Source organism: Phaethon aethereus (assembly GCF_964289735.1).
Source record: "Phaethon aethereus genome assembly, chromosome: 8".
NCBI lineage: Eukaryota > Metazoa > Chordata > Aves > Phaethontiformes > Phaethontidae > Phaethon > Phaethon aethereus.
This window is the reverse complement of record NC_138584.1, coordinates 30,265,744-30,291,092: the sequence shown is the minus strand read 5'-3', so window position 1 is coordinate 30,291,092 and position 25,349 is coordinate 30,265,744. Positions and strand designations below refer to the sequence as shown.

Here is a 25,349-nt window from a genome sequence, read left to right as displayed (position 1 = left end):
CTGCCCTTGGGAAGTTTTGAAGCAACAGATGGATAGGCCTCTTACGACCTTAGTATCTCTTCAGCTTTCTCACAAATTTGGCATCTCCTCTTCTGCAGCGAGCTTGATGCTAAAATGAACTTTGAAAGTAAATATTTACGCTAGCAGGACCTTGACATGTTTATGTAAGTGGGGATATAATCTTATAATTTGGGCTCACAGTTTAGATTACTCTTAACTTTCCTCTTCCATGCAGAAAAGTGTGTTGTAGTCCAGCTTTCAGAAGCACAAAGGGTTTGAGTTCCGCCGGAGGCCCTGTCGCTTCGTCACAGAAATCGGCACAAGCAGGCCTGGGGTTGTCATTTAAGTGTAAGGAGTGGGAGGAATTAAAGATGAGGGATGAGGTTAGAGTTATTTGGATGCTGTAGAGTTGAATTCAATGAGCTAAGCAATTTTGCTTTGTTTGGGTTGGGTGTTTTGTGTTGTTTTTTTTTTTTTTAAACTATTTTGAAGACTACCTTGCCGTGCAGGCCTCACTTGTCGTGTAGGTAACATCTTTCTATACACTCCTGAAGAAACTGCTGACCCAGCCATTTCTTATTTTTGGCAAAGGACAGCGAGATCTGACCGTAGTAAACCAAACTGGCAATCCCAATGCCTTGGCGTTGTCTTCTCTGTGCCATGTCTTCTCCGTGTTGGGGAGGACTGAGTCCATACCACATGGGAGAACCTGCATGGGTGGAGAGTCGTCATCGTGTTTTGAGCATCCCTACCTAGATGGGGTTTGGTCATTAATGTTTATATATTGCTTATTTTAATACCCGTAGGATTTCTTGGTGACAGCAAGCTCATTGTGAGGCAGCAGGGCCTGTCTCGGGTCTGGCTGGTCTGCAAGTGTTTTGGCAAAGGCAGGTTTGCAGAGGTGGCATCTTGGCATGGGGTTGTGTGGTTGTACCCCACCATAACCTGGAAGTAAGGGAGATTTTTGAGCCTTGAAAAGCTTCTCATTAAACCAAGAATCAGTATCTAAGCAGGATACCCATCCTTAGTTTTGCCCCTTTGTTGAAAGACCGAAAGAGCTAAAGGTGACTGGAAGAGGAGACACAAATGTTTTGGAGGCCTTTAAAATACACATATGTTTTGCGTTGGCTTTATAAAAAAAAAAAATGAAAAAACCTATCAAGAGCAGGTTATTAGTGACAATTATACTCGAGGTGTTAATTGCAGAACACGGAAATGCTGTACCTATGGCAGACTGAGTCCTCAGGGGTATAAATCTGCTGGCTTTCCTTGGCTGGTGGAATTTGGCCAGCCTGAAGATGTGTCTCCAGGAAAGCAGAATTACATGGAACTGCTTCATGGCCAGAAGTGCTTTGAATCCTGTGTACCTGCTGCCGAGACAGGCAGGAGATGGGATCGCAATTACAGTAGATGACACTTTTTTTTTTTTATCGTCTCTGTTTGTAGTGAGCACAGAAAATAATATAAACATCACTCCCAGATCAAACAGATTATTTTTATACCCTTTAAATCTCAATTTAGTATGCATGCCTTTCTCAGGCTGTTTTGGTCTGACTTTGTTTGTCTAGATACAGGCTGACGGTACATCTTCCAGATGCATGTGCCTCTGTACCGCCCAAAGGTGGTTTGCATACCACAGCTGGGGAACCCGCGCTGCGCGGGCGCGGTCTTGCAAACCAGGGCTCCTCTGTAGTGCCTGCATCTGAGATAAGAAGGGTGTTTGCATGCCTCCATCTCCGTCTGAAATGACTTAAGGGGGGGGAAGCCCCAGCCCTGCTCTCCATAGCTTGCTCTGGCAGAGCAGACTCCATCCTCTCCATCCTCTCTGTTGCGTTTGTACAATGCTCCCGTTTCATCCGAGGTAATCCAGAAGGGACCGTTGTGGTTGCCCAGTCTGCCTGCGCCTCGAACAAGGCCGTGCCTGTTGAAGGCAGCGAGGGGAGAGGCAGCAGCCTTCAAACCCTCCTATCGCAGCGTCAACACAGCCGGCGCTGGGAACGGCGGCGTTCCCCGGCCCCGTGCGTCCCGGGGTGGGGGGCAGCAGGGAAACCCTCTCCCCAGATGTGGCTCTTCCTCCTGCGCAGCAGGATGCCAGCTGGGATTTTAGTGTGAGTGCAGGGTGTTGGGTTTTTTTTGCCCCTTTTTTCCTTTCTTTTTGTTCTTAGGGCCCTGGCTTCTGCTGTTGTGCTGGTTTTTTTGATAGGTCAGGTTTCATATTACCCTCCAAAAAAGGCTTGAAAATGGGAATCAAGTGAATGCTAAAGCCTCAAAAAAAAAAAAAAGAGGTAAATTAAAATAATCCAGCATTTATTCTGTAATGATAAAGTTTGAAGTCAGTTTTCTGGATATGCTTTGAGATTATTTTTGTGTTTTCAGTGGCTGGTGGGGCAGAGCTGTGGGACCCCTGGTACAGCAGAGGCCAAGGCAGCCCTCTGGGCTTTCCCCCTCGCTAAAACGTGCCGCACCGCTGGGCGCGTGGGGGTCCTGCCCGCGCCCAGCCTTCAGTCTGGCTTTGCAGATACCTTGGCTGGGGAGGTCTCACCAAAAGTTGGGAAGAGGCTGCGCTGCCTATCACGTCTCCTCGTGGATCAGCGTGACCCCTTTCTCAGAAGGGCATGCACATCCCTTTCAAAGCCCCCCCATCTATTCCCGTTTTGCTCCCTCCCCTGACATCTACCTTGGAGAAGCGCTACCCGCTCCACAATTTTAGCCGGTGAAAAGCTCCTTAGTGCGGATCGGGTGTCTGTGTCCGGGGTTGTGCTGGGGCAGCTGTTGGGAAGTTACGCTCAAGAATCCCTTCGTGCCTTTTAGCTGCACGCAAGGGCATAGCTGTAACGGTGGGATCATGGTCAGCAGAAGCTGCTCCTCAAGTTAGACCTGAGGAGGCAGAACGTCACCAAAAAAGAGGAATTTGAAGTGATGCAATGATGCAAACCATTGGAAAAGTTGCCTTATGCTTAAGTTTGTTACCAAGGCAATGTGTTAATGAGTTTGAAAATTAGGTTTGTCCTGGCGGGTTTCTAAGTATTAGAAATTCCTATAAACTCCATCCTCTCAAGTTGGTCACGTAAGCGGGCTTGTTTTTCACATGCGTTGGATGTTTTGAAGACAGAGGGTTGAAAACCGACTCTCTGCACCAAGTAAACGTTATAAGCAGAATGTGTAATTTAACTCCAGAGCTTCCGATGCTCTGAAAATGCCTGTGCTCTTTATGCTGTGTGTTCTTGTTCCAGCGTTGCCTGTAGCTCGCACCCATATATGAGCTTGTCGTATCTGAGCATATGGTGCTCTCAGTCAGGAGCTACAGCGCTAGGCTGGGACTGCCAGCCAAATCCCAAATGAAGCTGCATTGGGTCTGACAATGCCGGTGACGTTGAATCAGTGGAGAGCGTTTGTAATCCTCTAGTACTTTCCCATAACTTTTCATCCCTTGCCCAAAAAGACATGAAAGATATGTTGATTATAGCACAGAGGAGCTTGTGAGATGCCTCCAGCCTTTCTGATATAAACCTCAGCAAACTGAGGCCGGATTGGCATTGCTGGGCTAACCCAGACCTTGCCCTGAACACTGATGGCAGCTGTGGCATGGAGGTGTCCTTCACTGCTTTGGGAGTTTGCAGGTGGCAGGTTGTACTGCTGCTTCAGCTTTGCTGGTTGGAGGAGCTGAGAACAGCGTGGTTCTTCCTTCCATGGGGTTAAACAGAAAAAGTGAAAGTTGCTGGTTAGTGGTTTTGGGCAGCCATTCCTCTTGAAACAAATGATGGTCCCTCTGAGAGCTCGCTTCTCCCAGCCGTGTCAGGGTTGTAGCCTGCTGCCCTGCAAAGGAAGCTGCAAGCTGCACAGCATGCTGCAGTTTGATTTACAGTAAAACCAGGTGAAAGCTGTGAGAATGACAGTCATTTTGGAAAGCTTTTACAGCATCTGTGGCCGTGGCAACTGGTCCTGCACCCCAAGCATTTTGAGGGCTTCCAAGGCTTTTTTGCAAAGCCCACCACTCTATTGTAGAGTGATAGTTTCCGAAGGGAGAGTCAAAAATATCGTGGCAAACTGCTGGTGAGCAGGTCTGGTCAGTGAATGCCGGGTGCATTTATGTTCTGAGTGATGTTCACAGAGTAATTTTGGATGGATGGAAAGCTGATTGCAGGCAGCAAACCTCCTTTGAAGTCGATAGCTGTGAATCGGTCTGGTGTTAGTAGGTATGTGAAGCCGCTCTTTGATCACTGATCAGATGGCCCTTGCTTTTTGGGGAGCTGCTTCTCCCTTTGCTTCCCGGGCTGCAGCCCAGCCAAGGACACAGAGGAGTCCTGTGCCAGGATGTGAGTCCTGCTGCCCTCAGCGCTGCCCAGGCACATCGCCGGGTTGTGCCTCTGGGAATTCCTCATCTAAGGAGACGGGGAGCATGGAGGAGCATCGCCTCTGTGCGTGGGCAGGGAGCTGGAGCCCGGTGAGGCCGAGGGCACGCTTTGAAAGGAGTATTTCCAGTACAGATGCACCCAGGTGCCCAGTGGGGCTTTCAGAGCTACCGAGGTACCTCTAATTCCCAATGATTTCAGTGAAACTGCAAACTTCAATGCTTCTGCCAGTCCTGCCGGGCCATCGCCGGCTTCCCGAGGTATCTTTTGAAATCAGGTCGTCGGGGATGCGCAACCATGGAGGAAGGCTGGAGCTCCCGGGGCTCGGGCCAAAGCGTGTCCCTAGGGCATGTGCGCACCTGTCCCGGGGCTTCCCGCTTCCATTCCTGCGAAGGCTTCCCCAGGTGCCTCTGTTGTGCAGCAAAGGGAAATGCCCTCGCAACACCCGTTGCAGTAGGAACTGGCTCATCTGTTCCCAAAACAAGAGCTGCAGTTTTTCTGGTGGAGGGTCTATGGGGAAAGGTGCAGCAAGACATCTGTCGGTTGGTAACACGTAACACAAATGGCTGGTTCTCAAGGGAAGGGCTTGGAGATGGCTTTAGCCTACTCATACTTGCCAAGCTAAGAAAAATTTCCCTTCGCCTGACTATAAGAGGCTATGTTTTCACTAAAGGCCTGCGGCTTTTTTTTTTCTTATTTATTTTTATCAAAGTTTGCAGCTTCCATGACTCATCAAATAATTCCATGTTTTTTTTTTCCCTGTAATCTGGGATGGATTTTTTTGTCATCTAGCACTCCTCATTTCTTGACCATCCCTGCAGCTTTAGCATGCAGCTGTCATTCTGCTGCAGTTCCCACAAAGTGGCTGAAAACCAAGGTAACAGCAACATTTTGAGTGAAGGGGATGAAATGTGGAATAGGTTCAGCATATTTGTCATTGTTGGAGTCCTATTCAGTTTGGAGCTGAATAGGAGGCTGATTAGCATGTGGAAGCATTTCTAAAGCATTGGGCTGTGAGGGTTAGTTGTTTTTTTGGGTGGGTTTTTTTTTCCTTAAAGGAGAAGTTTTGTGGCATTTATTTTTCTGACTGAGCTGGCATGAATCTTTGTTAAATGCAAAGCCATGGAAAAGTCAAATATCATTTTAGAAAAAGCCTGTTTTGATAAATCATGGCATGCATGGGCACAAAGAAGTTTTCCAGTGCCTAAAGCTCCAACAGCTACCGCAGGGTCTAGGGGGACAGGGTGTTTAAAACAGCCAGACAAGTGGGGTAGAGTTTGGGATGCATCTGGGTTGTGGATATAACAACAGGGACTTGGCTTTAGCTCTCGATGAAGTTGTCTGCAAAACTGGGTATTGCTTTACAAACGCAGGACTGAGTCCACAGTCTGAAAATCCACCTGCTTAAATGCTCAGCTTTTTGCTTTCAGAGAGAAAGACAACGCTGAGGTTGATTAAAAAGCTAACTGCAAGTGAAAAACAACTTTTTCCTCAATGAAATTGCTTCAAGTCCTGGACCTGAGGCTGGTTTTGGAGAAGGTTGATTCTCCCCCCCGCCCCCGGTGTCAGGGCAAGGTGTGGGGCTGATGTTCCCGTTGCAGCCCCTTGCTGCAAGGCCCTCTGTGTTTCCCTCTGAGTGGTAACTGAAATTATTGCCTTGGTGCTGTTTGTGGGTCTGGGGTGGGTCTGTGCTAGACCAGAGGTCACAGAATCACAGAATCGTTAAGGTTGGAAAAGACCTTGAAGATCAAGTCCAACCATCAACCCAACACCACCATGCCCACTAAACCATGTCCTGAAGTGAATGGACCTTCAGGTCCTGACATCGGAGTGTGGTATCTCTTGCTCTTCTCGGGATTGCAGGATTTTGGGGTTCTTGCAGACCCGCTGTATGGATGTAGCACACGCTTGCAGACCGAGTGGGCAGTGCAGGAAAACACATTTCTGGGTGCGATGAGTGATGGACTTATGGTTGCATGGAAAGCTCGTGGCAGCAGTTGGAGTCCAACCCTCTTGGTGGTGCATGTATGGACCAGACCCTGTGCTTGGCTTTCTCCAAGGAGCAGTGATGCCTTGTCTAGTTTTCTTCCAATTATTCTAGTTTGAGAGGGGAAAAAGGTGCCTCTCCAGCTCACTGGCGTGCCTTAATGTAGGCTATTGAAGGCTGATTAAAGCTATTGTTTAATTAAGGAGAACGTAGCTCTCTGGTCGCAATTCACCATTAAAGCATCGTTTGAAGTAATTCTGCTGTACTTCCCCCCCCCCCCCCCGCCCCCCCTCCTTTAACGTGAAGAAAGTTGCTAGCATGGTACGTGCCCCAGCACCGAGGTTTTGAACACTATTACAGGACCGCAAACCTGCTGGCGAATCTGGCCGCTGCCAAAGGCATCTGAACATTAAAAAGCCCTGCAGAGGGGTGGGAGGGAGTTCAATCTCGGGATACGCTGATTTGGAAAGGGAATCCAAACAAAGAGGCTTTTCAGCAGAGGCTGAGGCTTGGCTTCTCTCAAGGGCAGTTTGGGCTTGGGGAAGCATCCGGGAGGCGGCGAGCGGAGCAGGAGTCCATGAGCTGATGCCGCGCGGTGTAAGGTTTCCCAGCACAGCGCGGTTTTGTGTTACAGGCTGGGGAACTGGCTGTAAGCACTCCTGTCTTTTTCCTTCCCCCCCCGCCTTTTATTTCTGTTGGAAACAAAGGGGAGTTTTAGGCTTTTTTTTTTTTTTTAATAAAGGAAAAATAAAGATTCTCATTCCCTGCCCCACCTCTGCTGCAGGTTTGGCCAGGCTGGAGGGGACCCGCTGGTGCCTCCAGCCTGGAGCAGCCCTTTGAGGCCAACGTGGGACCCAGCAAAGGGGCATTTTTATTGTGCTCAGAAAGCGCAGCCCGCTCACAGGCCCACCGAGGGCACTCTGGCAGGACCTCAGGGTGCTGGGGGCATAGGCACCCCCTGAAGAAGGGCCCGGCTCGACTAAGAAGTGAAATGAGATGGATGCTGGGGCACCTTCTTCACAGCAGGCGGGATGCAAAGGCGGGTGCGGGTCTAGTGGCAGCCTTGTCCCTCTCGGTGGCACCTCCGAGTGCCATCATGCTCTCAAAGTGCCAGTAAGAGCTGCGCGGGGAGGAGGTGCTACCAACCATCCCAACCAACCAGTTGGGGTTTTTTTTATAGGCACCAGATGGTTTTAATAGAGGAAAGCTGAACTTCTTATGACCCTTCCCCACAGACGTTGTTTGTTGTTTTGTAATTGTGGCCAGGACAAAACCATGTCCCAGAACCTGCAGTGAGTGTGAGAGCTTGGTGCTGGTGCCTTCTTCTCCCACCCCACCATGAGGTCCCCTCACTGCCCCCCAGCTCCCCTGCCCCCAAATTATCTAGGGGAAGCTGCTGGGTGTGAAAGACTTGAGGCTTTCCACTGATCCTCCGGTTAAAGAGGATTAGCAAGAGGAAAAATTGAAGAAAACTGAGACATCTAAAAGCAAAGTGCAAAGAAGCAATAAAATGTTGGGCTGTGTTTTCCCTTCTAGTTGATTAAAAATTCCCCTGATAAGCAAGAAAGCTTTCATGGCTGGACAAGACCTGTATCGTGTCAAATGCAGCGGAAGGTTTATTGGATGCATAAAATGGTGTGAGCATTGGGTTGTGCTTGCAGCCCTTCTGGTGTTGAGTTGTCTCCCAGGGCAATGGTATGGGAGCAAGAAGTGTGATGGAGAACCTGCTTCTCCTGTGGAGAGAAGAAAATGTATGGAAATGGGGGTGTTGGCAGGGGAGAATGGGAGATATGTCTGTATGTGTGCTGAGCGACTGTCAGAAAAAATAATAGAAACTGGCTGTTGGGGGAAGGCTGTATGACAAAGCTAAAGGAAGAAGAGCAAAAGCCATCAAATTGCTGCTAATGAGGGTCTCTAGGTGTTACATGTATATCTATAAGGCTTCCAAAGCCATGATTGAGTGCATAGTTGTCCTGTGGCTGGTACCTTTGGGAGCAGTGTTACATCAAGGCTGACCATTTCTGTAAATTCCCTCTTGCTGATCCTACAGTCTCAATTCTGCCCAGGAGCATCAAACCTCTGGTAAATCTGGAATCATGCCTATTTTGCATGCCATTCATTTTGTGGTGGCTCTGGGGACAGGAGGCCACTGAGATGCTGCAGACTGGTGGGAGGAGAAGTTCAGTGGACTGGCCTTGGCTTTTGGAAAAGAGAAAGCCAAGTAGAAGAAGGAAACGAGGGCTGGCTCTCCTGCTCTCCATGAGAAAGCCAATGGTGGTAGTAAACCAGCCTGACTGGAGATCTGCTCCAGGTCAGTGCCAATGATGCTCCACTGTGCCCATGGTTTCCCCTTAGCTTGAGAAATTGGTGCCTGCGTTTCTGTTTGGGGAACAGACACAAGACAAGAATGAAAAAGCAGGAAAACAAAGGGTTTGTTTCTGTGCCGTTGTGTTTGACTTCCCAAGGTTTTAATTGCCAAGGGCTGCATTGGGAGCCAGCTGGCTGCAAAGGGATGCAGATCTCAAGTTAGGGAAGGGCTGTTTTGTTTTTTTTTTTCATCTAAGGATCCAGTAACTGCTGTATCGTCCTGCAGGAGATGCAGCGTGTATATATCTCCCCCCTCAAAGATGAATTACTATTTTCAGGTACCTGCTTCCTCAGCTTCTCCAGCTGCTGTTAAAGCTCCTGCTGTTACTGTTTTACTACGCATAGGAGTAAGAGGGTACAAGCAGCAGGTATGGCAAGCGTTGGAGTGCAAATTGTACCTCAATTCTAGAGTTTCATCCCTTGGAGCAGAAAAGTGTGCTTTATGCAAAGGGAAAACACAATAGGGGGCTCAACTTGCAAGCCCTTGGCTCATGCACTAAGAGATGCACATGTCCCTGCAGATGATGGTGTGCAAAGACAGCAGGATCAGGCCCACCAGTGTGTGACCTGGGAACAGGTTGGACAATCCCAGTTTTTCTGCCAAAACCATACTTGTACACTAACTTGAAAAGAAGGGAGGGAAAAAGGACATCTTAGAAAATAATAATAAAGCATGCGATATTTGGCACGCCGGCTGTATAAACCTCGACATTAGCTACCTGTGAATCATCCAGCAGCACATTAATTGGTACCCCTCGGTAGATGAGGGTTTGGCATCAGGTCTGCATGTAATTACAAGCCACACACAGAAGGACACAGGCAGCTAATGAACTCCTGCCAAACTCCAGCTCCGCTTCTGCGGCTTTTGAAGTTCGCTGGTCTTTCAGCATTTTGTATAGTAAGCGCTGAAAGGCATCAAATCACGCCTTTGACAGCGTTTAGAAAGGGCTGGTTTGTTGAATAACCGAGTCCCTCCAAACTCCCATCTGAGAACTAGAGCATCTATAGGCGCCTTTCTCAACGGAACAGTAAATAGGCTGGAAATAGAGGACACCCCCGACGAGCTGCTGAGCTCCTGCCTTGCTGACGGGAGCCAGCAGGCTCCGGTTGCCATGATGGGCTGCAAGAAAAGAAACTATTTCCATTTAAAAATCCTTCAAAACAACCCCACCGATGGTACGGGCTTTTTCCCAAGCATCAAAGTGCTTAGAACAGAGGCTGTGCGAAGTAGGTTGCAGCGCGTCGCACGTGTCTGCGGTTGCGTTGGTATTACGAGGGAGGTGGTAAAGGGGTTTTTGGAGAGTTTCTGCCCTGTTGGAAGGGCAGGTTTCTGTGATGCTGGATTTGGAAGGTTGTCGTGCTTTTCTGTAGATGCTTTGTTGCTGGGATTGGATTTGAGCCCAAGCCCTTCTACTCTTTTCATGTCTGAGGTGACAAAGGGAATTGTTGTTGAGATAAAAACAATTTCCATGATTGGAAACCTGCGATTTTCAGGCCAACATACCAGGCGGGTTTCATGGCAGTACCATGGTGAAGAGGAATAATGGAACTTGGCACGAAGCCCTCCCAAAAAAAAAAAAAAAAGAGGGGGAAACAGAAGAGCCTTTGTCAAAATTAACCACAATAAAGAAAAAGAGACTGCTATTCCCTTGGGCTTCTTTAACCTTTTTTCCCCAATTTATTCACACGTTCCTTGACAGCAGGGCATAGCATTGTTACAGGGGGGCTGGAAAGGGAAACTGGGAATTATCCATTTCTGGTTTTAAAGAGCACAGTAGATGTTGTGTCCCCTGAGTCAGTGTGAATAGAGACTAGGCTGTTGCCTGTGCTGACCCGATTTATACCGTCCCCTAAGGAAACAGGGCTATGAAGTGTCACCTGGCTGCAAAACGCAGCCATCGCGGTGAGGTTTGGGCTGTGCATGGGAAAGGGGCTGTTGTGACACCGGGTGTGAGAAGGTGGATGTGCCCACGGTGCCTGGCCCTTGTGCCAGCGGTTGGCCCTGTGCTTGTAGAAGAGGGTGGTGAAATTTTAGGTGTTCCTGTGACACTGCTGCATCACTTGGATTTGAAGAGTATGCAATTTCTTAGGGGATAAAAAGCACCCAAAACTCTGAGATGGTGTGCAGCGTGGAACCATGCCATTCCCCTAAAAAATCTTTCAGGGACCCAGATAATTCATAGGGTCTCATCCAGGGTCGGCGGGGTCAGGGTAGGTAAGTCCTTGTGCGCAGCGCAGGGTGGGCACCCCCGTCGCTGCGGGTGACGGCTTGCCACCCCAGTGTCCCGTTCCCAGCTGCTTTCCGCGGGAGTAACTCAAACTTAACTTTGAGTTTTTAGGGCAGCGAGGTGGCAGCACGGTCAAGGCAGCCACCGTCGTGCCTCTGCCTTCCCCTGCAAAGCCTCCCTGCTCTTTAACACAAAGCTATTTTAATTGGGAACATCTACATTATTACTGTTTTTTAATATTACTTGGGTTACCAGTGCAATCTCGGCTATATCGTGTATTGTTATATGTTAGGGTGCTGCTCTATGTAGTAACTGCAGTCATAATACAGAGGTGGGAGAAAAGAGAGAGTATTACACTGTTTTTAACCCATCGGTGAATAGGCAAAGCCTTCCTGAGCTCTGCTCTAGGGACCACTGAGATCAAATCCCCGTCGCTTGAAGGGCCTTTGGATCGTTTCCCCCTACGCTCACCTTTTTTTTTTTTTTTTTTTGCCTTTCAGCACTGTGTACCATGCATTATATCCTGGAAACTCTACCAAATCTCGACTACCGAGGGGGAAAAGTTTCATTTCCAGTTAATCAAGGGAGTTGTGTAATACCATTTTCTCCTGGGGAACTTCCAGAAAAAAGAAAGGAGGAGAGGGAGGGGAAAAAAGGGGGGTATTATATAAAGCAAGTATATTAAGAGGAAATAAATTATGAATTAAAAGTGATTAGTGAACTTTTAAGGAAGAGGTCAGAAGTGCCTTTTGGACTACAAACTTTTAAAGCTTTCAGTGCTTGTATTCAGTTACAGAGTTATAACTCGGCCTTATTTGTGCAGGTGGCTGCTGCTTCAAACCCGAAGAAGGATTTTGCATTTACAATAGGGACATTGACAGAACTGGGTCGGAAAGCTACTCGTGGCAGGCTTCAGCGCTGCGGACGCGGGCTCTGCCGCCTCCCGCACAGGGGCAGTTGCTCCCCAAAACGTGCTTAATTACAGCGGCAGTGCCTGGCCGGGATGCTCCGGGAAGGGGGAGAGGAAGCTTGGGAAGTTCAGCAGATGAATTAATTGTTTTTAAGAGATCTGATGTTGACCGGGTGAACTGGCTTGATTTTTTTGTTTCGGAAGCTTTGCATCTTTATTGATTTAAAAATAGTCGAAATAATTTTGTCAACTGCATCGCATTGGCTGCAGTTCTGTATTTCCACTCGGTCTTGTTAGAGTTCGGGGTGGCCGTGCAGAGAGGAGGGGTCAGGGTTTATACGTGGTGGTGTTCGGGGGCAGTAAGCTGAGATAAGGAGTCTCTGCTTGACGTTTCATACACTAAAACAACACCTACCGCCCACGAAACTTTCCTCATGAGTAGAGGTTGATGGAGCAGAGCAGATTTGTTGTTATATGGGGAAATATGAGGATTCGTGTCTGTGCCGGTGGGATGTCGTCAATGAAGGGGAGCAGCGGCTCCGCTCACCCTTAGAGCAGTTTGGAAGAAAGCTCCTGAATTCCCCCCAAAGAAATAGGGTGTCGCGCCGCGTTCCCGCAGCGCGAGCGCTGCTGAGGCTGGGCAGTGGTCCGAGCCCTTCCTCGAAGGCAGAGCCCGGAGGAGCCGTGGCGAGGCAGGGCTCGTTCCAAACCCCGCTGACCGGCAGAGTAAACCGTGTTCGCTTCGTTTGTAATTGAAAACATAATAGTCACCGCAGTGTATTTTTCACACGATCCATTTGCCCTCAGTACTGCAGAGTTCACAGACACATTTTTAATTTTCTTTTTTTTTCCTCCCTCTATTCAAGCTGGGTCATCCTAGGTCAGACTTCTCGTATCTGTCAGGCCTTCCGAAGCCCTTGGATGCATAGAGGTGCCTCAGAAGATGCTGACGCGTTGGGGTTTTCACAGTGTATCGCGTTTTATTCCTTGCTCTAGAAAATGTGAAATTATGGCTTTGTTTCCATCGTGTTTGACTGGAGCTGGCTCTGGGTTCCTGTTGATAATGTCTTTTATATTTGCCCTCTCCAACTTTTGCTGGTCGGCCAGTCTGGCTTAAATCTGTTTTACCCCACAAATGCAGAACTTTATATGCATCTAGGTATTGTGGCTTGGATAAGCCCTTTTGTTCTTATTAATGCATATTTTAGGTATTAAAAATACTTGTGCACTTTTATATTAAGCTCTTTTAATACATCAACTCATGCCAAACTCCCAGGAGGAACAACTTAACACACTTCTTAGAATTCCCATCTCCTCTTTCTTCCTTTGTACGTGGTGTTTACCTCTGGAAATAGGTAACAGGTACTCTCTAAAAGAGGAGTATTTCTCCCAGCAAAACCAATGGCAACGCTCCCGTTCATCTGGAGCTCTTGGAGCGCGGGGCTGGCACACCACGCTCCAGCTGCATGAGGAAGCGTTTCTCCCTAGGTTTCGAATCCAGAGGAATTGGCAGTGCGTGAGAGTAATTTGACATTTGGTTTAAAGTATCCGTGACCAAGAGCTTCTCTGTAATATTCTCCCAGGATGGTTGGGTCAATACGCATGCGCTGGGTTGCACAGGGCTGTATTTACTGCAAAGGATGGGTATGTCTCTGGATGATGGACTTGGGCAGCAGGTAGAGATACTGTCATTCCTGCCACCACTGCTGATTCCTCTTAAAGGCACTTCTGAAATACCTCTGCAGCTTGGGGTCATCAATGTTAGAGCTGTCCATATAGAAAATGAATGTTCTTGGCTTTCTTCTTGTTTCCTATTGCGCTAGCAGGCATGAAAAGGCATTTTGCCCTGTGTTCCTGAGTAACCAGTTCTTACTTAAAAACAAACAAGCAAACAAAAAACCCCCAAGCAAACAAAAAACCCCTAGAAAATATCATCATCTAGGTCAAAATGAAGCTGTGCCTGTTCCCTTGGAAGTCACATGGACTCCGTAGCAGTTGGTGGACCTAAAAGTGGTGAGGTTTATGTTGAAGTTCCTATGATTTGGCTGAAATATAACTAATAAAGTGAACTGAAATGTCACCCTCTTGATAGGAAGGACACCAGACAGATTGACATAGGTAGGTTCAAAGGTTAGCGTGAGTTACGTGGGAGAACTTACAGCAAGTAGAAAATGAATTAATATCTCGTTTTTTGTAGAAATCAACCCATTGTGTCCTAGTACTTTTCCAAACAAGCCCAATTGGAGAACTGCAATATATGCTGATCCTTGTTTATAGGTTCTTTGGGACTCTAAAGCAGGTACCTGTTCTACTGTAAAGTCTAGGGTTTGTTTGTGTGTTTAGAGAATTGTCTATCCTTATGTGTCTGTGTAGCTGAGAGTAGTGGAACTGTAATAGAGCTGAATGGGAATCTGTTTTGCAAACACAGGCATTAGATGTGTTTCCAAAATACAGGCAGATGCAGAGAGCAGTTTTCTGGACTGCTGGAACCAAGGTGAAGAACAATTAAGACTGAGCAGGTAATAAAATACAGAGTTGAAGGTACTCTGTATTTCTGATGTTAGCCTAGTTGTCTCTTGTGAATATATGGCCATCAAGTATCCAGATGCAGTCAAAAACCATTGGGAAGGAGGCACATCACTGATGTGCTCAAGACCTTTGAAAAGCCCAACACAATGGCGCAATCCAGCCTGCAGATCGTTCCTTTGGCTACCTCTGGGCCATGGGCCAGGTCCCTTGTGATTATTTCTTTGGTTGACCAAGCTCCTACCCCTCCATCCCCCACCCGTTTTGTTGGTGCAGGTGCAGAATCGGGCCCTATTGTGATTGTCAGCATATGCCTGATGTGCTGGAAATGTGGAATTACTTCTATTCTTTGTATTATTAAATTTTATCTCTGTGTGTATATACATATATGTGTGTATGTGTATATAAAAATACATATATAATGTGAACTGGCTTCAAGAGTTTGCTCTTGCAGCAGCTGCCAAGGCTGATCTGTAGTGCTGCAATTCTTGTCTAAACGTTGGGAAGCCCACTTTTAAAGCCCCAGTAAAAGCCTACTGCACACTAATCTAGTTTTTATGCATTTTTAAAACATTTGTAAATGTTGTAAATCAAATAAGGTTTTTATGTACCCAAGATCAGCCACTAAGTACTTCAAATAGAAAGCCCGTCACTTGTAGGTACCCAAATATTTACAGAGTGTGTCTTGAATGAGGAATTAGATGTCCTGCTCAGCTCTGCCAAATTATTTAATGATCTTTTTCACTTATTAAGATAGATGTCTAATCTACCGAAACCTTAAAAACACGCCCAGGGCCTGGACACTGGCAGCCAAACACATCACAGAGTACTTGTGAGAAATTACCATTGCTTTGTTGAGATAGCCAGCAACATCCCACTGACCTGGAGGGTTGAAAGAAGAAAGATTTAGTGGAAAAAAGCCAACCTCTGTCAAAACCAAACATTAAAAAAAAAAAAAAAAGACTGTGATGGTGTTTAATTTAGTGCAAAGGTGAAGGCTGGGCTGGGAAGATGAGCTGCAGGGATGGGTCACTGCAGAAACGCCTCTTCCCCTCCTGCTCCCTCTGCAGCTTTTCTGATGGGTGGCCAGCGAAAGCTTATCCCCTTTTTTATTTATTTGCCCCCCCCTCCAAATCTGCATGAGTGTTAACTTTTCAAAGTCCTGTACCCAACACAGAGCCCTTTTTTCTCCTGCCTTTGATTTTATGCACGTTTCAAGCTGGTCAGAGAGTACATGGGAGTTTTGCAAGGGTTTTTGTTTAGGCTTGGTGGTGGGGTTTTAGCTTTCATGCTGCCAGCCTTCCCAGGATTATTGCCTATTAATTGCCTCTTAATAAAGGTGCTAACCAACGAAAGGATTATTTTTACCTTGGTGCTAGATTTCCAGACTTGATTGGCTTTATTAAATGGAAAGACAAATAAATTTAAACCCTGCACTGAGATATCTTAGTATAGGACACCAGTGGTTAGAGGTCACCAAGTCACTTGGACTTCCTTCCAACAAAAGCAACATCGTTTTTCAATGTCCAGGCCCACGGTGTCCCGTGGTGCCTCGCACAATTTGTTAAGAGTCCGTACCTGCTCCGTGCCACTCGGAGCGGGGCTGAGCCGCTTTCCGCACCATGGACCCCATGGCAAAACTCCTGCGGGCTTGGATGGGGCAGGATCAGCACCCAGGAGACTTCTGTTATGCTCGTGGTTTGGAGCCTTGTTTGATCTCCTACAGCATAGCTAGATAAAAGCGTGTGATTGGGATTTCCTTGTTCTGTTACTAAAGCAAAAAATCCCCTTTATATATAAGGGAAAAAAACCCCTTTGCTTTACCTTGTGAAGGATGTTACAATTCAGAAGGTAACCTCAGCTCCTTTTAACTTTTTTTTTTTTTTGCATTGGAATGTTCTTCTGTTCTGTGCTTTAGTTTCCCCCATCTGTGAGATGCGGATAACAGTGCTTCTCCGGTGACACAGTCCTATATGGATGTGCCAGGGTTGCCTCCATGCCTTAGGGTATGGTCCCCAGGCTGCTGTCCGATTTCTCAGCATGGAGACACCAGTATTAAGGAGGATGCGAGGCCCTTCTACAGTGTTACTAAAGATTTTTGCAATAGGTCTGTATATGTAGGTGTGTTGTAGCCGCAGACAGGATGGCCAAGTAAGACCGTTTTTGGAGAAGTGACCATCCCAAAATCAGTGTAATTTTTTGCCTGCCATGTACATCTGTTGCTCACTTCAATGCAAATACCGTTCATTACCATCTTCTGAAATGTACCTCTTGTGTTCTCAGTGGTTTTGTACTGTGGGTAGGGATGGGAAATGGTGGAGGTTGAAAACTTTGCACCTTTATGGGGTGCTGTTGAATTTGTAGATGCAAATCACTGCAGCCAGGGATGCATATTCTGAATTTCCTCTTAAAACACTGAATTGGAGAGCAAAAATGGGTCAGAAGAAGTGATGAGGCCAGACAGATGTACTGTCTTTATGGTACCACCCTATACTGCTTGCCTTCCATTTCCAAGGGTGCTGTAGCTCCACTTCTGGATACCTTTGCCTCCAGCAGATCTCCTAGTGTGGGTAATGTCTCTGTGGTGTTTTGCTGAGGGATCCCAAAGGCATCTTTCTCTCTCCACATTTAATTCTCTGTTTTCTTCCAGACTTCCCTCTGTAGTGTTTTTCTGCAAAACCCATTTTCTGGCTGCCTTTTGGCACTGCTACAGGCTTTTCCGTGCTGGAACCCCCTTGCCAAAAAATATGTGGGTGGTGACCTAGTCACTTAGACAACCCATCTTCCAAGAAATAACCTCGTGAAAGAAGAGCCATCTTGAGCACAATTTACCATTTGGCATGGGCTGGGGTCTTCTCTTCCTTGGGTTAAAAGAGCAGCCTCTTTCCCAGCCCTTGAAATCAAGGGTGTGTTATGTCTTCTAAGTAATATCCATTCAGCTATGGAGAGTATGTTTATGTTTCTCATGTTAAAAAAAAGGGGGGGGGGAAGGGGGGGAAAGAGGGAATCTGAGGTTACTGTTTTGCTGGAAAAATGTCAAGACTTGATTGGCAATATCCCGCTAAACCACAAGTTTGTAGGAGAGAAAACAAAACCATTGGATTTTCTAAACTACGCCTATGTGCACTTCAAGAAAATGTATACCATATAGGTCAGTCATGCTCTTATTATTAGGTATGGTAAGCACACGTATAATTGAAATACAGAAATACTACCCCATGCTGTTCAATGAATGAAGGGAAAACAAATCTTTATTATTCCTGGGTTCGCATAATATATAGGAACACTATTGTCTTTTTTTGTCTCTTTTTTTTTAAAGCCAGTTTTAGCGTTCAGATGTATTTTATTGTCTGTGGGAACATGTGTTTTACAGACCTGTCATGTGAAAGCTATTAACAAGAGGAACTGGAGAAATAACAATAAGCCACGTAACCGTGGCATGTCTACTCCCCGAGTTCAACTGTTACGCCGCTGCTTCAAGTGCATGTGAAATTGGATCGTGCCAAATGACATTAGCTCTTCTCCTGCAATTTTTCATTGGGAAACTAAGGATTCTTTAAGTGGCCTATTAATATTGGATTGCTGGCATCAGAGGCACATTTTGGGGCCAAGCTGGCTAGGCATCAAAACGGTTAAATAGTGGTATGAAGATCAACTGGATTCACACGAGATGTCTGATTTTATTTACCAAATCTGAGCTGGGCAGGCGGTTCTGAAACCTTTCCTTGCTGGTTCACATGTGCGGTGGAAACCGTGCTGCCCAGCCAAGTGCTGTGCGGGCCAGCGCTTGCAAATACCCCATTTCCAGAGTTTTTTAGAGAAGATCTGAAAGGGGTCCTGAGCGGTGGCCCTGGCTGCTCTTGGGTACCTGAGAGGCTTCAGGTCTGTGTGTGGTTGTCCCTGCTCACAGATGGTGGAAATTTTGCTTTTTCTTAAGACTGACAAAACCCCCTAATAATCCTGGATTAGGCAAACCTATCAACATACAAGAAAGGGAGCCAAAATGGATTGCGCAAAGTGAAATACGGAAAGTGGTTCACATCGAGATGGGGAACATTATTTTGATGACACTTTTTAACTGCCTGGATGGTACATCTAGCAGATCATGATCACTAAAAATGTACCATGGACAAATTTTGGACAAACCCAACAGCGCTTTATTTTTGTGTTTGGTTTGGCTTTGTTTTTTTTTATTTAGAAGGAAAAACTCTCTGATGTCTTAGACTTCTTGCTGTGTAAACAAACCCACAGATACTTAAGCAAGTTAGTGGTCGACAAATATTCCCTAATGCTTTCTGTAGGAGCTGGGTGCGAGTCCTGTTGTCTTGGCCCAAGGACGGTTTGAACCTCTGTGCGTTTGTTTGCCCCTTACCTGGGTTTCGCTCTGCAAGTGGGAGGAAGGTTTCCTGTACCTTGTGGTTTGTGATTTACTCTGAACATGGGTTTCAGGGAGTTTGGGCTTTGTTTTGGTGGGATGTACTGCTCCTCGTGGTGATGGGTTTAATAGCAAAGATGGATGGGGAAAGGGAGGTGAAGGGAAGGAGGGTGCCTTGCCCGAAGTAATTTCATGGCTGGAAAATACCCTAGGGCCTTCCTTCCAAGTTTGAAGCAATTCTGTATTTCTCTGAAATACTTAGAAGAATAGAGAGCTACACACATATAGCAATTTTGGGGTGTCCCCTCCATAGTATGTGTCCTAACCCATCACCCGGTGTGGGTGCAAAGGTCCAGCTGAGCTGTGCATGTGCAGGTCTCCTAAACAGAGGGTTCCCAAACAGAGTCTAAGAACTGATTTGACGTGGCTTTAACGTGATCGAAGGCGAACGGGCTCTGATGGGAGTTCAGCAGCTCTTGTGGATGGGCTGGCTGGGTATGTGCTCCACCTCCCTGTGCATGGATGGGTCAAGGATGGGTGTCCTGCAGCTGCTCAAAGCACATAGTTTTATGGTATGGTATAGTACAAACATACATACACCCTGTAAATACAGAGAGGAAGGAACCGAGGAAGGCTTGCTTCAAAGGCATAAAAGTAATGGGGATGGAGTGTAGCTGGGCTGACCAGGTAGGAGAAGCTGTGCCGATACGTGATCCTCCAGTGTTTGTTTGCACAGCTCTGGGCTGCCCTGCCGTGGGGCACTCGGCAGAGCATCGGGCCCTCCCTGGAGAAAAGTGCCAGATTCATTTTCATGGCTTTTTGCAGAGGGATTGCTCTAGGGGTCCATTCCTGTAAGTTAATATTTGCAATGCACAAGGCTTAACTGAAACCAGGCAGCGCAGACATCTGATCACCATAACGGGGGAGATGCTTTTTCCCTGCAAGAGTGATTTGGAAAAACAAATCCCAATGCTGTTCCCTTTTGAAAGATAGCAATATGAAAAGACAAGCGTCAGGAGCCGTACTGCGTGGTTTGCAAGGGGTTTTCTAGTTGGGTCTTTTTTTCTTTTTGGCGAGTTGCTTGTGTTTGCCTGTATTGCTGATGGGTTTGGTTATTATCTCTCCTTCTTTCTAGCTGGGTTGCCCTTCCTCATCATTGAAACGAGCACAATCCAGCCCTACCAGCGGGGCTTCTACTGTGATGATGACAGCATCAGGTACCCGCTGAAGACGATGGAGACAATCAACGATGCAGTGCTGTGTGCTGCGGGCATCCTCATCGCCATTCTCGCCGTAAGTACCACCTCCGAAACCTCCTCTTCTGTCCCTTGGGCATCCTCAATGGCTTTTTGTCACCTCTTTTTAGCTGACGGCACCAACAGCCCGTTGGTATTGGAGGTTTAATGCCATCTTGCTGGTGTGTCTGTACTATCTACCGAGTTGCACATCTCCTCTGTGATTATTTGACTTCCGCGTGAGCGTGGAGCAGTAAACATTTGCAAATGAAAGCTTGTAAAGGGAGGAATGAGATTACTCTTGAAGCCCATAAACAGGCCCAAAGCTGTTTGGGCAAGTCTGTGAGCTCCACAAGAGCTTTTTCACCCTCCGGTATGAGTTCAGAGTAGAAGCAAAAAGACTTGAGTGTCAATAAGGACTTGGCATGGTTTGTCCCTATTCAAATAACTCTTGGTATTTGCCTATTTTATAAGGTTTGGGGGGGAAAAAAAAAAAGAAAGGATACATCTTTTCAGCTAACTAGTGCCTGGAAAAGTTTCACAGGTTAGTATTAGGTTTTTTAAGAGATTGTATATTACAGCCATATTAAAAAGACAATTAAAATCTTCCACGGGGAGCATATTCCCAGAGTCCTTACTGTAAAAAGCAGTTAATGCACCACCTTTCCAATGCTGCCTCACTTCTCTTTTTCCTGCCAGGTTTCCTAGAGCTGTGCTAGGAAACATTTGCAGGGCGAGAGCTTTATATGTCAGCCAAAAAGCTGAATTCAGCCCATGGAGCTGAGCTTCCTTATGCTAGCACGTATCTGGTGCTGGGGCAGAAGGCAAGGGCTGTCTCCTGGTTACTGGTTGAATGCTTCCAGCTGAAGATGAAATTCCTCTAGGATAAGTACCTACTTTTTCCTTCTCACCTGCTGCCAGCACAGCTCAGGTGCTTTCCCAGAGGCGCTGCCTTCCTCTTCGTCCTTCAGCTGGGGAGAGATGGAGATGGAGAGGTCAGGAGCACTTGTTCCCCTCCTAGCTTTCATCTTTCCTCACAGGAGCAATGTCATGGGCAATAGATATTGTAGCATGGCACGGTGCCTGCTTTGATAATAGCCCATCCCAAGCCTTGCTGCTTTGTGCTGTGAATATCTTCATCATTTCCTGATCTCTCCATCATTTCTTGACCACATATACTCACTTAGCAAAGTAGGTCCCCAAAACTGCCTTGTTCCAATGCCCCCTCTGTCCTCAAAACAAGCCCCAAAGGTGTCAGACCCCCAATTCTATAAACACGGCAGAATTTTACCCTGCAGGTGAATTACCCCCGAGTGTGGAAAAGCCATAAAAACAAAATGAAAAAGCCTCTCATTTTCGCATTACTGCCTGAGCTATCAGCATGCCGGCTCCATGCGGAGTGTGCTTCTGATCAGTAATGAGACGGTGGCAAATACAGGAGTTGGAACAGAAACTGGAAACATAATCCAGCTGCCTATGTGATCCATCAGCTTTCTACCACGAAATAGCAGGTCAATTAAAAGAGAAAGAAAATCCCCAAAGAATTAGATGTTTCTGCCCTGGTTTTCCTGTGCCCACAACAAATGTAACTTAATAAGGTAAATTCAAAAGCTTGGTTATTTGCTGTTGAGTGATAAAAATGGCTAACGAGGAATTGAAGAAACAGATTTCTTTGCTATGGCAGCATGCATGGAAAATTCAAGTCAGCCTGACCTCTTTTTTCAGATGTAACCCAGATACCAGCATTACTGTAGCATAATAGGAATGCCTTCCAAATCCACAAAGCACTGACTCTGCTCCTTTTGCTCACAACGTTTGCCTTTGGAAGGCAGGACAGCGGTTATGAGGACTTCCAGGGAGCTCGCATTTTGGATGGCGCAGCCAAAATTTCACACCCTTGCTTTATGTGGCGTCCTGGGCAGTCTAGCCTGGGTTAAAAGGTCCAGGTCATGTTTTAAATGGCTTGAGGACACCCAGAGTGCTCATTAAGTAAACAGCAGAGGCAAAGACCTTTGCTTCGATAAGGATGTGAGAGGATGTGCATTTGCTTTTAATACCTATATATTTACTGACTTCAGGCAAATTTCTGTGCAGATGACCCTGGAGAGGCTCATGCCCCCGGGCTGTGCACTCTCACATCTCTCTGGACTGCTGCTCTTGCTGGAAGATGGTTAATCTGATCATCTTTGGCACAGAAGCATGTTGGTGATCCCTGGGATGCCCAGGGGAAGGTGACATTTTCCTTTTCCTGAGCCTCGTACGGGTACTGCTGCTGAGCCACTCTGTGTCCCCACACCTGATAGGTTTTGAAAGCCTATGACAAATACCTAAGAAAATTAATTTCCTACATGATCTTAAGTTACACAGCTGGATTAGCTGATTGTTTTACAGTTGAAGGTGATACGCTTCAATGTGATTAGACATGAAGAACGTTACACCAGAGATATAAGTGATTAGAAGAACTCTTAAAAAGTAATTACAGGCTAATTGGATCGCTGGTGATACCTTATAATAACGATAAAATGGGCATGACAACCAAAAGTCTGCAAAAGGCATTCACAGATAGAAAAGTTTGATACTGGCTTCTCTCTAGTGACCTTCTTTCTTAAATGTGTGTGACAGTCCCCCAGGAGCTGTGCCCATCACAGGTATGGCATATGTCCCATGCAGATGGTTCACCAGAGGTGCAAGGCATGAGAAGAGCTTAATATCTTTAAGACTTGTTTTCTTTTCAGGATGTCCTTTCAGTTCATGCACATCTGTGCTGCATTAGGTTTTCACCATCCTGCTTTATCTGGGACGGCACTGCCAGAAAACCAAGTTTACTCAATTTTTAGCTTCCCATTAAGGTTGAGCCATGGCTTTAACTAAGCAGGGAGGGTTCATGGCTGCCCAGCAGTGTGTTAGTGAGGGAATGAAGTCTCCAATTTACAATCTGCTACATGTGTGCAATTACCCAGACCACCAACGGTGAGAGAAAAATATGAACCCCCAGACTTTTGTTGGTCCCTGTTTAAAATGGTCACATGCCTTTCCTAGGCCAAGAGCCTCGGGTTTACGTGGATCTGTTTGTGAGTGTGGAGTAATGGCACATCTGCCAGTATCAGATATCATCCTTAATTTGTCTCATCTCTCCTCTGCAAAAGCCATGAGTTTTGAGCCTCGTGGCCCCCCTTCTTGCAAATTTAGGCTTTTGGGAGGCTGCAGGCAGTGGCCGTACCCTTGTGAAGGAGCATCTGTGTCTGTACAGGATACCCTGGAGTGGCCTCCTGCCAGAGGAGCAGGAGATGCTCCAACCTCCCTCATGCCTGTAGATTTCCTGGCTGCCAGCTTGTGCTGGAAGCTGGTCCAAAATGGAGATAAACCATGGTCTTTGGAGTCTGAGAGGATTAAAATGATGCTGGAGCCAGTTAGCTGCAGCTCCACAGAGAACTCTTGGCCATGACTAGATTTCCAAGAGTAAATCTTAGTGGTGACATGTAAATGCCAGATGACAGTGCAGCTGCCCAAAGTATTTCTGTGCATGGTAGCAGAGAGCTTGGCCTTTATTTTTTATTATTATAGTTTCACTTCTCTTTGATAAAGCCTGCTTAGCTGCAATTTCAGCTGCCTTAGGTCAACCTTTGTTTTTCCAAGCCATGGTATGAGTGAGTTCAAACAACGATAGAGCTTCATCTCCTCTTAGACTAATTGCCATACTTTTCCAGTTTATTAGTTTCCAAAGGTTGTGCCAAGCTTTTAAAAAAGGTAGGCAGGGGAGCCTTGTCTCCTGCATGCCGCTGGCGGGCTGCCACGCCAGGAGGAATATTGCTGGCTGCTCCAGAAAGGGATTAACATGAAGGCATTTTTCCTGACGGTTAATTTTACGTATCACAGTCCTTGTGACTAGAGAGGGGCAGGGACGAGGGGGTAGCCAAAAAAAAAAAACTGCCTCGATTTATTACTCAGGTATAAAAACATTTAAAGTAATGAATAAAATCCTAAAGCTGTAAATCTGGAGCTCAAAAACTAGGTGTGTAATGTGACAAAGAACAATTTAAGCCTTTGCCTCTTTGGGAGAGGTGAGACATTTGGACTTCATTTCACAGCCTGATTTTCATTAATCTGCCTTTTAAGAGTCAGGATTATGAGAAGTCAGATCCTCCTGACTGTGATTTACGGCGATATTGTCAAACGCCAGCACCTCTGTCACAAGAGATACATAATTTGCTGCCACGCAATGGCAAGATGCCTTGAAATGCCCAGAAATAGCTGGTGTTTATGGAAGGTTTGAGCAGCTTGAATTAGGTCTGGTGGTGGCAAATTTTGGGCCAGAATCTCAAAAGTTTGGGGCTTTCTGAGTCTTCCCCTGTTGTGTTCATGGTTTTCAGAGAGGAAGATAAGCGGATTGTTCGTTTATTTTCCTCCAAAATCAGTTTGATAATAAGGTGGTGGATCTGGCTTCTCCTTCCCAAACACACACTGATTCTTATCTGGTTTATGTTAATTTTTTTGTCCCCACCATGCTGGTATAGATCTGGGGTACTGTTTCACTTCCGTAAAGATATGCCAATGTGCTGAACCAAAATCTAGCCTTTTTCTTTCTTCTTGTGTATCGAGTTTTTCCATAAACAACGTTTTGAGCACTGCAATCTCTTCGTGAGAGGGAGGAAGAGGAGGAGGATGGAGAGGTGCTGGGCTATGAGCTCTCCTTCCTTGCTGTGGAGGCAGATTCCTGGTTCGAGATTCTGGGAGCACGAAGAGCTGTCCTGGCTCTGCATTTGCCACGCATTGCTGGTTTTGTGTAGCATCGTTCCAGCTCTCTACCCTCTCTGTTGTGTTTCCCCCACAGATCATAACGGGAGAGCTCTACCGCATCCACTACCTGAAGGAGAAGTCACGCTCCTTTATCCAGAACCCCTACGTGGCAGCGCTCTACAAGCAGGTGGGCTGCTTCGTTTTCGGCTGCGCCATCAGCCAGTCCTTCACAGACATTGCCAAAGTGTCCGTCGGGCGCTTGCGGCCGCATTTCCTGGAAGTTTGCGATTTGGATTTCTCCACCATTAACTGCGCTAAAGGAGTTTACATCCAAAACTACACCTGCAGGGGAAGCGACAGCAAGGTCCAGGAAGCCAGGTGAGAGCCCGTGGCATCAAAGCGATGGGTTGCTGCCACCAAAATGGTGCCTCACGCTAAATATATCTTGGGGTTTCTCTGCCAGCAGTAGATGATGCAAATGCTGCTTTCTCTGCAAAGGCTGTAACTCCGTCTGCCGGCGACGGGCAGTTTCCCTCGGGAATTGCGGGACTTGGCTGAATAATATTTCTTTTCCTTTCTCTTTACTCCTACACTATTGTTTCCCGGAGTGGTTGCTCAGTGTGGGAATTCAC

General features: G+C 46.7%; 1 protein-coding gene across 1 annotated transcript in view; it reads left to right on the top strand.

Annotated features, from left to right (window-relative positions):
- PLPP3 (phospholipid phosphatase 3) overlaps positions 1–25,349 on the top strand; it is a 45,184-nt gene that overhangs the window by 5,086 nt on the left and 14,749 nt on the right. The window contains exons 2-3 of the mRNA XM_082002823.1: positions 19,881–20,038; positions 24,812–25,095. Coding sequence (XP_081858949.1) covers positions 19,881–20,038; positions 24,812–25,095 — 442 coding nt within the window. The remainder of the gene's footprint in view (positions 1–19,880; positions 20,039–24,811; positions 25,096–25,349) is intronic.